The 11,086-nt window shown below is 65.5% G+C and overlaps 2 protein-coding genes across 2 annotated transcripts in view; one reads left to right on the top strand and one right to left on the bottom strand.

Moving 5' to 3' along the window:
• The window catches only part of NTMT1 (N-terminal Xaa-Pro-Lys N-methyltransferase 1), a 6,708-nt gene extending 367 nt beyond the window's left edge, over positions 1 to 6,341 (top strand). The window contains exons 2-4 of the mRNA XM_004677255.2: positions 4,015 to 4,219; positions 4,847 to 5,099; positions 5,614 to 6,341. Coding sequence (XP_004677312.1) covers positions 4,058 to 4,219; positions 4,847 to 5,099; positions 5,614 to 5,870 — 672 coding nt within the window. The 5' untranslated portion in view covers positions 4,015 to 4,057 and the 3' untranslated portion in view covers positions 5,871 to 6,341. The remainder of the gene's footprint in view (positions 1 to 4,014; positions 4,220 to 4,846; positions 5,100 to 5,613) is intronic.
• A 109-nt stretch (positions 6,342 to 6,450) lies between these two features.
• ASB6 (ankyrin repeat and SOCS box containing 6) overlaps positions 6,451 to 11,086 on the bottom strand; it is a 34,854-nt gene continuing 30,218 nt past the window's right edge. The window contains exons 2-7 of the mRNA XM_012721204.1: positions 10,514 to 10,628; positions 9,754 to 9,935; positions 8,889 to 8,995; positions 8,700 to 8,808; positions 7,902 to 7,988; positions 6,451 to 7,784 (exon numbers count right to left, since the gene is read on the bottom strand). Coding sequence (XP_012576658.1) covers positions 7,117 to 7,784; positions 7,902 to 7,988; positions 8,700 to 8,808; positions 8,889 to 8,995; positions 9,754 to 9,935; positions 10,514 to 10,628 — 1,268 coding nt within the window. The 3' untranslated portion in view covers positions 6,451 to 7,116. The remainder of the gene's footprint in view (positions 7,785 to 7,901; positions 7,989 to 8,699; positions 8,809 to 8,888; positions 8,996 to 9,753; positions 9,936 to 10,513; positions 10,629 to 11,086) is intronic.

Below are 11,086 nucleotides of genomic sequence, written 5' to 3'. Positions count from 1 at the left end.
CGGTGCTCCTTCCGCCGCTGGCTCTGGATGCCCAGGTACATGGTGCGCACGTACCTGCGGAGAGAGGACACGGCTCAGCCACGCGGGGCGGCGGGGCCGGGGAGCAGGGGGACCCCAGTGTCGGCGGGGCACGCTCTCGAGCCGGCCCGGGCCCCACAAGCCCTTTCCCGAGCCTCCGTTTCCCCAGTGAGAACCCGAAGTAAGGAGCGCGCCCTCTCCGTGGATTCCGTGAAATGTGAAGGCGGCGCCGCGCGCGGCAGTGCCCGCAGTGGGGGCTGGACGCGGGCGCGTCGCCTAGAGCCCTTGGCGTCAAGGTCAGCTGTTGACAAGAGGCTGTCAGGTGGACGGTGCGGCTGGGCGGCCCGACCGCGTGTGCGCCCTCGGGGCCCTGGTGTCGCTCTCACCCCGCCAGGAATAGCATCAGCTGGTGCCAGACGCCCCGACGGTGGTGTGGGAGGGGCAGGCGGCCCCACAGTCAGAGGGGCCAGCCCTAGGGAGAACAGAGCTCACGTCTGGGTCCCCTGCCACTCTGCTGTCTGGGTCCCCTGCCACTCTGCTGTCTCCGTGTGTCTTAAGGCCCCCCCACACCTTTGATGGAGTTTTTCCTTGATGGACTGGGAGGGGTGGAGGTACCGCCTGTGAGATGATCTTCAGGACACCAGAAGCCGTAGGGTGGGCCCCAGAGAGTTCCCCAGCATCTGCAGGGGTTGTGATTACCCGGATGGAAAGTGCACCCCTCCCTGCTGGCCCAGGCTGATTGGGCCCCCCAGGTTGAGCACCCAGCTTAACAGTAATGATCCCTGCATGGGTCCAGCACGCTGCAGTTTACACTCGGCAGTGTTGATGAGTTGTCTGACAGGTTTCTAAGCTGGGGCTGAGGCTCCTGTACGCTCGCTGCACGCTTTCCGTGTGCACCCCGGGTGGTGCAGCCTTCCTGTCAGGTGCCCATTGTATAGATAAGTACGCTTCCTTCCCTGTGCCGTGTCTGACCTGTGCCTTCACAGCCCCCCTCATCTGACCCATCCGACCCTGGTTTTAAACAGTTCCCCTGTTTTGGTCTTTCTCCCTCCCCTTTTTCACAGACTGCCCTGCTGTTCTCATGTGTCCACCACTATCCACTCAGATGCAGGCCCTGCCCAGCAGGCTGCCGAGGGAGGAGGCAGGCTCATGAACTGGCAGAAGAGAAGGATGAGCTGATGCTGAGAGTTCAGACATGGCTCTCAGGAATCCTGGGAGACAAGAAGGGGTAGTGGGGGTGCTGTCAGCTGGTCCCCTAAACACCTTGGCGCAACCATGAAGGAAGCACAGACACATCCTGGAAGTCGAGATCAGGCTTGCCCTTCTCTCCGCGTGGGGTGAGAAACGTGGCTAGCTGGTGTCCAGGCCCTTCCCAGCCAGGGCCAGTAGCTCCCCCCATGATCTGGAGTGTGGAGACGGCTGCCTGCTCCCTGAAGGACAGCTCGCTGCTCCTGGGGCTCCGCCACTTCCTGCCCATGCCCGTCTGGACACTGGGAAGAGCCACAATATAGACAGGGCCCAGTCATCATTTAATATTAAACCAGGTGTTGACGCAAATGTCAAAGCTGGACTTGCCCTTTCCTGGCCTAGATGTGTCTGCCCGGCTTGTTCCTAGGAGGCCTTGACATTTAAAGGAATCGTGGGAGAAGGCTTTGGCGGAGTAATGGACTTCAGTGGATGGTTTTGGGGGGTTTTGCTGAAAGTGGGAAAGGATATCATTCCATAAAGCCTGTTCCTCAGCCCATTAACCTAGCAGTTAGTAGCACCCACCCCCGTCAGGTCCTGGGCTAATGGTGTGCAAAGCGTTGGCCCCTGGACACTTACCTTCTGGGGAAAGCTGGCCAGCAGCGTGTGTGCAGCCAGGCTGGGCTTGGTCCCAGGTATTCCCTCCAAGTACACGCAAGTGAACTTTTGCCGAATGCTTTGCGCCGGTGGGAGGCGAGAGGAAGCAGACGAGTCTCAGGATGCCACATTCTCTGGGAGCTCTGGGCTTGCTACCGAGTGCCACGCTTGCTGGGACTGGGGGGCGTGAGGTGGACAGGGCATTGTCGCTGGGCTCCCGTCTGCGCAGGAGTGTCACCTGGCTGCCGTGTGCCTGTTGGTAGGGCCTGGGTGGCCCATGGGGTCCTTACCCCTTTCTGAACCCACTCATATGGGACCCCCGTGCTTACATGGTGACAGGCTTTGGGGAGCTGTAGTGGCACCTGCCTTTCCAAGCCAGCATTTGGGGCGTAGCAGTTTTCCACCTTTGACTCACCTTGAACTTACGGCTGGAGTGGGGGTGCATTCTCATAAGCAGGGGCTACCATTGTCCAGTACAGCATCAGGTCGGGGTGCTGCGGGAGGCTGCAGTGATCCAGCATGGCTGCAGTTCTTAGAGCCAGGGCCCCAGCCTGGCAGGGCCGGCTCATCTGCAGGGGCGGGGCCGCATGCCAGCCACTCGAGACTGAGGAAGGATCTGGGCGCCGTGAGGGCTGCTGCCGCAGGTGGGAACACAGACTGAGGAGCTGGAGGTTGGTGCACAGGTGCGGTTGCTCCCTGCTGGTCCCGCCGCACACCCTGATGACCTTGTCCATGAGGACTGCCCATGACCGTGAGGGGCGCGAGAAGGCCCCCCGCTTCTAAGCTGCCAGGCGGGGCTGGGCTTTGGAGAGGGCTGAGCGTGACATCATTAGGCGCCTTCTTGAGTTTGGCTGGTGGGTGGGCCTGCGGCTTCTGGAAGATTCTTTCTCTTCTGAGACCAGGGACACTGGTGAACAGGCTAGCCCCTGCCTCCTCAGCCCCCACGCCAGTGGAGCGGACAGAGTAAATGTGGCTCTGATGGAGAGACGGGTCCTGAAGGCAGCAGGACTCCGGGCGGCCCTCCCAGGAGGCTACCCCGGGCCGACACCTTCATGTGGGACTGCGCCCCGCGCGGGGAGGGCTGGCAAGCGAGGGCTCGGCAGGTGGCGGCCTCGTGACTCGGGTGAGGCGCTTCTCTTCTGGGGCGGTGACCCGTCCTCCCAGGGGCCCTCGTGCTGGGCCAGAGCATGAGCTGCTACTGGTCCCGACTTCTAGGGTGGCTCCTGACACCCTGCTCTTCCCCTGAGTGCTACTGCCCTTCAGAAGCCTGCCTGGCCTCTGGCCACCCACACACCCATCCCGCAGCCTCTCCCCGTCCTCGTGCGGCCAGCGCGGGCCGTGCCCAGAGTGCTTGTGTGTCCTGTCTGCGAGTCTGCCTCTGCCACCCCCACTCTCCCCACTCCGCAAGGGCAGTCCTAGGGTCACCCCACCCCACCCTCTGAGTCACCTCAGCACTCCACTCTGGGGGTCTCGCGGCTCTGCAGCCTCACAGCCTGCGGCGGAGGGCGTTCCGCTGGCCTCCGAGGGTCCAGGCGCCTTGGTCTTGCTGCCCACGCCTGGCCTGTGGAGCCCCCCAGCCACCGGCCTCCCAGCGAGCGCCTCCTGTGGCTCACTCCACCCCTCGCCCACCCCCTCCCGCTTACCCTGGGCGGGTGCAGCTCCTGCTCTGTGGGTGCAGGCCGAGCGAGGCCCCGGTACCTCCACTTGCCAGCCACAGCCTCCCGCCTCCGTGTGCCAGGCTGGCTCCTGCCTCCATGGTGGTGGTCAGCTCCCGGCCGCCTTCCCTGATGGCCTGGCTGACTCAGCTCCCTGGGGCGACGGCTCTGCCGCCCTGACTCAGGGCCGTGGGTGCTCTGTCCGCTGTCGCCCTGGCCCCAGAGGCCTACTCCTTAGCGAAGGGCCGGACCCCCAGGGCTGTGTCTCCCCAAGACCGGCTGGGGTGGCCACTGGAGGGGGCTGCTTCCTTCTCTCCGGTGTAGGGGTGCTCTGTCCCAGTCAGCGAGGAAAGAGGGCCCTGCTGAAGTGAGGCAGCCCTGCGGGGTGCGGGAAGACACTGCCAGCCACGGGGAGAAGCCGGCGTGGGGACGCTGGGCCGCCGCCTGCCTCGGGCAGGGTGGGGGGCCCACGGGCTGACGAGCGGCTTGCTCCCAGCAGGCGCCCTGCTGAGGCTGGTGCTGCGGAGCCGGCTGCCGGCGGCATGACGAGCGAGGTGATAGAGGACGAGCAGCAGTTCTACTCGAAGGCCAAGACGTACTGGAAGGAGGTCCCGGCCACGGTGGACGGCATGCTCGGGGGGTACGGCCACATCTCCGGCATCGACATCAGCAGCTCCCGGAAGTTCCTGCAGAGGTTTCTGAGGGTAGGCCGGTCGGGAGCGCCCTCCAGGAGAGGAGGGGCCCTGCTTGCCCCCGTCCCCTGGGCTGCCCAGGCCTCAGGTCCCCGTGCCCGGGCGGGTGGGCGGCGTGGGCTTTGCTTCCACTGGCCAGGCCGGGCCTCAGCTGCTGGGGGCGGCCGTCCGGGCCCCAGAATGGAGCGTCTCTCGTTAAACTGTTCCCTTGTGCCAGTGGGCACTGGAGCCGTGAGTGTTGCCCGTGCTGCCCGGGCTGGCTCCCGGTCACTCGGTGCCCGCCCCCAGCGCCCAGGCCGGCGTCTCCGTGCTGGAGCCTCTGGGGCCGCCTCTTCCCGCGCCCGCCCCATCTGCCTTCTTGGCCTGTCTTCTGGAGCGCCCGCTCGCCCGTGGCCCCCCGCCGGACCCCCTTCCATTCTCTGCTGGGGTCGCAGTGAGGCGACTGTCCTTCGCCCGGGCTCACCTGACGTGGAAGCTGGCCTTCACCCAGCAGCGTGCCCGGAGATGGCAGCGCCCACCCCGTCAGTGTGCCCACCCCGTTCCAGCCCCCAGCCGGGTCCTGACCTGAGGGGTTCTGGGGGAGGGGAGGACCGGCCTTCCCAACCTCCCACCTCCTGACGGCCCTGGCGCCCGCCCTAGGACGGCCCCAACAAGACGGGCACCTCCTGCGCCCTGGACTGCGGCGCCGGCATCGGGAGGATCACCAAGCGGCTGCTCTTGCCCCTCTTTGGCGTGGTGGACATGGTGGACGTGACCGAGGACTTTCTGGTCAAAGCCAGGACCTACCTGGGCGAGGAGGGCAAAAGGGTGAGGAACTACTTCTGCTGCGGCCTCCAGGACTTCAGCCCCGAGCCCAGCGCCTACGATGTCATCTGGGTCCAATGGGTGATAGGTGAGTCCCCGCCCTCCCTGCGCCCCAGGGCCATGGGCGACAGGTCCGGCTTGGACCCCAGGTGGGAGCCTGGCGACTGCTCACGCCGGTGGCACTAGGTCTTCACGTGCCGTCTTGTCTTTAGCATTAACTTTGATTTTCAGTGTCAGTTGTTATTGATTTGCCTACAAATACCACATGTTGGGCGTAATTTTTTGATGAAAAACTTCAACTGGCCAGTCAGTCAGTTTCTCTCAGGGTTCCCCCGTGGGGACAGCGCTGCCCCGGCATTGGGGCGAGCTGCCCCAGTAAGGGCGCACACCTGCTGGGGACTCGCTGGTTGTGGCCCCCAGAAGGCACCCGCCCTTTCGGTACTCGCCCAGCCAGGCCGGGAGGGCGGGTGCCCCTCGGGCAGCTGCCCCCTATCAAACTAGGCTAGTAGCTGTCGCGTGAGCTGGGCCATGTCAGGCCGAGAGTGGACACCGGGTGAGGGCCTGAGCACCCCGGTGACGCGGCCCTTCCCCCCCCCGCCCAGGCCACCTGACCGATCAGCACCTGGCCGAGTTCCTGCGGCGCTGCAAGCTGGGCCTGCGCCCCAACGGCATCATCGTCATCAAGGACAACATGGCCCAGGAGGGCGTGATCCTGGACGATGTGGACAGTAGCGTGTGCCGGGACCTCGAGGTCGTCCACAGGATCATCCACAGCGCCGGCCTCAGCCTCCTAGCCCAGGAGCGGCAGGAGAATCTCCGCGAAGAGATCTATCACGTCTACAGCTTGGCGCTGAGATGAGGGCACCGGGAGCCCCAGGGACCTGTGTGGGGTCGGCAGCGAGAGCTGGGCGCCACCCCCAGGCCGCTCTGCCACCCACACACTGCTGCAGACTCCTCGGGAGGCAGGAGGGGGCTGGCCCCTGCTCCTGGGGGACGCAGAGTGGCGAGTCCCGCGGCAGCAGGGCCTGGCCTTCAGCCACAGGCCCTGCCGCCGCAAGAGGAAAAGGACCCCAGCTCGCTGGGTGACAGTCCCCGCAGGGAGGAGCTGGGCAGTGAGCGGGGCTGGCGCGGCCTCCGAGCAGCTGTCGGGGAGCGTGTCCGAGCTGCGTCTTGTGACGGGGCCCTGGTGCCTCAGCACGGGGGAGACCATAGCCTCGCTGCTGACTGTGCCTTCTGGTTCCTCACTGGGGGGCATTTTTGGTCAAAAATAAAAGGGGTGAGTGCTGTACTGCAAAGGCCTTGCCAGTCCCGAATGGTGCCTTCTTCACCAGGGCTGGGGTGTCGTGCTGCTCGAGAGCTGTCCCCCAGTGCCGCACCTCCTGTGCCTAACACAGGCTCCTTCACCCTGAACTGGGGGGAACAGAGATGTCACCCAAGAACTGAGAGAATCGGTTTAATTCTGTAACATAAATATATCGTTAGGTTGCTCCCACTTGTCCTCCACGCAGCCACGACCAGCCTGACACGGGGCTCACGTCGGGCAGCTTCTCCACGGGGAGCCTCCCGCAGGCAGACGCTTGGGAAGCCGGTCCAGTTGCGCTCATGATCGGTTCCACGTGGCCGAAAGGCCTGGGCTGCGCACGCTGCCAGGGCAGGCTCAGCCTCAACACCCACAGGGCACCGCCCTAAGTGACGGTCCAAGTGAAGAGGGTGGGCCCTGGCCGGGTGGCGCCCAGCCCCTGGCCGGCGAAGCTCGCCGCGCTCAGGCAGACAGCCCGGTCTCCTGCCACTCCGGGACCCAGGCTTGGAGCAGCCTGCCTCAGTGCCCAACAGCCCTCAAGTCAGGAGGGTAGGCACTGACCTAATCTAAACCCTGACCCTTTTTCAATGTAGTTGAGGCTGGGGGTGGGGGCTCCCAGGAAGACAGAACAAGCCTGCACTGGAAAAACGCAGCTGCCATGCTCGCCCGCCACCTCGGCACAGGCTGAGTCTCCTCCCCAGCCGGGGCCAGCAGCGCACCCACAGGTTTCCGGGTGACAGGACTCGCCTGAGGCCACACCCACAGGCTGACGGCTGTCCAGACCCTGCTCCCTCCGCCCGGGGCCTCAGACTTCGTCTTCTGCGGTGCTGCTGTGCTCACTGAGGAGGTACCACTTGAGCCTGTCGGGGAGAGGCAGGGCTTTGACCTTGGCGTCCACAGGCCACGGCTGGAGGTAGAGCCGGATGTAAACGCGACACAGGTGCTTGAGGGGCGGGGGGTAGCTCTCCAGCTGCCGCAGGGAGCGGTGGAGGGCCTGGATCCTGGCCGCCAGGCTGCCCACAGGGTGGATGTCAAAGTTTTCGGGCAGCTGCAGCTTGTGGGAGTTGGTCACCATGAGGTCCAGGATGGTCTCGGCTTTGCGCAGCAGCTCGGCGTGGCTCTCGTCCTCGGCGCAGCCGGGGTGGGAACACAGGCGCTCGAAGATGATGTGGAAGCCAGACCAGCAGGAGGCGCCGTGGAGGGAGCAGTTGTAGGCGGCCCCGGACTCCAGCAGGAAGCACAGCAGAGGGAAATGCAGCTTGAAGCTCTTGAGGCAGATGTGGGTGAGGGACTCGTGGGCGGGGCACTCGCTGGGGTCGGCCCCGTGAGCCAGCAGCAGCTGCGTCACTTGGAAGCAGAAGCGGTTGATCATCTGGGCCTCCTCCTGGTCCCCTCCCACGGTCTCCCCCAGCAGGAAGATGATGCACGTGAACACGGTGTCCCCGTCCTTGGTGGTCGCCTTGACGTCTGCCCCTAGGAGAGCCAGCGGGGATAAGAGGGGAGAAGGCCCCAGACGCTCGCAGGGGCCATGGCACTTCAGGGTGAGGCGCCTAGCAAGGGGGCTGGGCCGGGGGCGGCCCCAAGCCTCACCTCCTTCCAGTAAGAGCCGGATGTTCTCGGTGTTGTGGATCTGCACCCCGTCGCTGCTGGCCAGGGCGTGGAGCAGGGCGGTCTTCCCTGCGGGGGACAGGGGAGTGGGTGGGCAGAAGAGGCCCCAGCCCGGGCGCTGCAGCTGCTGGCCTAGCTTCCAAAACAGGAATTTCCCCGACGAAAAGGAATTCAACACTGAACGGGCCCCGCAAGAAACACCAGAGACTCAATGCGAAGATTCTACTTGCAGCACTAAGAATGCCCGACGCCGCCGGGGAGCGGGACAGCTCTCCCGCGCTCCGCGGGGAGGGAGAGGAGGACGGCGACGCGCACGTGTGCACACTGGGAGACGCTCAGCCGCGGGAAGACAATGGGGGGACACAAGGCAATTACTGCAGTGGAGTTAGATAAAAGCATGGAGGATGTCGCCGGGCAGGCGTGCGGACACCGAGGGCGCGGGGGTGACGGAGCGTCAGGCGGGAGCCGGTGCTGGTCTTGGCTTTCCAAGAATGAAAAAACACACTTAGGAGACTGGCACCCAGCTCCCCCCACACAAATGTGGGGCCGGAGGGGGCGGTGAGACCAGGTGGGGCCTGCCAGCTGGTGAGCACGGGGCTGGGCACGTGCCCTTGGCTCCTACAGATGGCACCTGGGGGCGCTCACGGCCTCGGGGCAGACGACACGCCTGAGGTGCCGGTGCCCCTTGCAGGCCCCTGCCGAGCCCTCGTCCTGGGGCACTGGGGTTTCCCTCTTGAGCCCAGCCAGGACCGGGGCACCCCGCTTTCCAGCGGTACCCACCATGCTTGTCGGCTGCGTTGACGTCGGCCCCAAGCTCCAGGAGGCGCTGCAGGCAGGGCAGGCGCTCGGGCTCCTCGCTGGCCAGGTCCAGGGGGCTGCTCTCGTGGATCTGGGCAAGAGCATGGCGGGTTGGCCGGGCCGGGCCTGGGCGGTGCACCCCACCCCCACCCCGCAGCCTCCGGCTCTCACCCGGTCCCTGCGGTTGATGTCGGCCCCATGGCGCACCAGCAGCTCCACCATGTCAGGCTGGTTCCGCAGGACGGCGATGTGCAGGGCCGTGTAGTAGGTGACCGGGTCTGCGGGCACAGACACCACGCTAGGTGCAGGCCTGTGCTCCGCGGGATCCAGGATGCGCCTGGCCCCGGTCCCCACCCGCCCTCCTGGGCGCCCATCCCTGGGGGGTCGGACAGAGCTGTCCTCCCTGGACACAGGCCCTGCATCAGACCACCAAGGGCCGCTGGCAGGTCGAGCGCCGAGTGGCCATTCCAGCCAATGCCTGAAGCCGGGTCCTACGTGAATGGGGAAGGGGTGCCCCGTGCTCAGCACTGAGCCTCCAGGGGCTCATTGGAGGCTGTCCTGAAGTTGGGGGGGGTCTCCCAGAATCCTGCGCCGGCACACGTGGTCTCCCGGCAGACACCACCTCACCCTCAGAGTATCACTGCCACCCCCACCTGCAGAGGCCAGCGCGGTGAGGCCATGACTTGGGCCCAGAAGGGCTTCTTCGTGTGCCCCACTCCCAGTGCCAAGAACAAAAACCCCTGACTCAGTGGCAGAAAATGACCACCCCTGAGCGCAGGACACAGCCAGCAGCCGCACTGTCACCAGGGGAGCAACAGCCGAGCTGGGCTTGCTACGCCCATCAAAGGCAAGCGCCAACAGAGTGGTCCAGGAACAGAAGCATCAGGGCCACCACAGGGTGCGGGTCCTCTCACCCAGGAAGAAAGGAGGGAAACGGTTCCGGAGGCGGGGAAGGAGAAGCCCCAAGGCCCAGAGACACCCCCTCACCCAGCTGGGCCTCACTGACCAGCACACAGCCACCCTGGCCCCAACTGACCTTCAAAGCCGAGGTCAGCCCCGTTCCTCAGCAGGACGTCAGCCGCCCGGGTCAGCCCCAACTCAGCCACCTTCAGCAGGGCGTTGCTCACCCCTTCTTGGTAAAGCGGGGAGCGGGCCTTTGTCTCCAGCAGCTCGCTGAGAACGAGCAGCCGGCTCTCCGCGCTGGCAGCACAGCTGGGTCTGTGGCAGGAGACACAGACCAGCTGTGGGTGGGGTGGCAGCGGACAGCCCAGGGGTGGGGGCCGGGCCTCCGCCTGTCTCCCCACCCCTAGGCAGAAAGGCCCAGCGGTCTGGGCTTTTAACTGAGCACACAAGCTTGCTTAGGAAGGCCTGGGCCTGTCTCTAGTCTCCCCCAAGCTGCCCGCGAGAATCTGGGCCCCACCTTGGGACAAAGCCTCACATGCCTGAGGCATAAGGGAACCTGAGAGGCCGGGAGCAGGGACCAACACCCACACCTTGTCCGGACGCTGTCCCCCAGTTGCAGAGGACCCAGGCCAGCCCAGGCAACCCCAGGCCCTTCCTTCCCCCCAACCACCAGTCTCCAGGACCGAGTGCACACCAGGCCCCGCGGACCCCCAGCCCCAGGCCACCTGCTGCCCCTGCCTGCACTGGTGACCAACCTTAGGCTCCTGACTTTGCTTCCCAGGCTGTGGGCTCCCCCTTAGTGAGGTTCCCACTGGTGCTCCCTCACCCCTCCCCACTTTAGTCTCACCCATCCGCATCCCTTCAACTGGGGGGGCTAAAGGTTCCATTCTTACTGCCTGGCAGCCTTCTTCAGCCCCCAGCCTGGGGGCACAGTCCCTGCACCAGGGTTGCAAAGCACACGCACACGGCAGCCGCGGCAAGGTGTCCCTGGCTGAGGAAACGCTTCCACTGACGTTCAGAACGAGCGCCATGCTGAGGCTGGGATGAGGGCCCAGCTTCCACTCAAGTCCCTGCGCAGCGCACCACCCCCACCTGAATCTCCAACGGATCTCCCCCAGCTCACACCTATCCCCCAGCCGACCGCACACTTGATTCTGCCTGTCAGTCTCTCCCCGGGAGCACCAGCGTCCTGACAGCTGGAGGTCTGGTCAGCTGACAGACTGAACTCCCAACCCCTCCGCGGCTCCCGCCAGCCCCGCTCAGTCTAGCCAAGTGGAAACTGCTACAGAGAGCTCGTTTGGCTTTGCTCTGGGTGGAAATGGAGGGCACGGGATGGGGTCCGAGGCCAGACCCGGCCCTCCACCCCCTGGCGGCCGTTCGCCAGCGCCGGGGCAGCCATCGCCCTGCACAGGGCGGGTTAGGAGCCGGCGCCGACGAGCTGGCAGCCCGGCCTCCGCCTCGGCGGG

The sequence above is a fragment of the Condylura cristata genome, unplaced genomic scaffold (assembly GCF_000260355.1).
Source record: "Condylura cristata isolate star-nosed mole 26May11 unplaced genomic scaffold, ConCri1.0 scaffold00006, whole genome shotgun sequence".
NCBI classification, from domain to species: domain Eukaryota; kingdom Metazoa; phylum Chordata; class Mammalia; order Eulipotyphla; family Talpidae; genus Condylura; species Condylura cristata.
The sequence above is the reverse complement of the archived record's forward strand: the minus strand, read 5'-3'. Positions and strand labels throughout refer to the sequence as shown.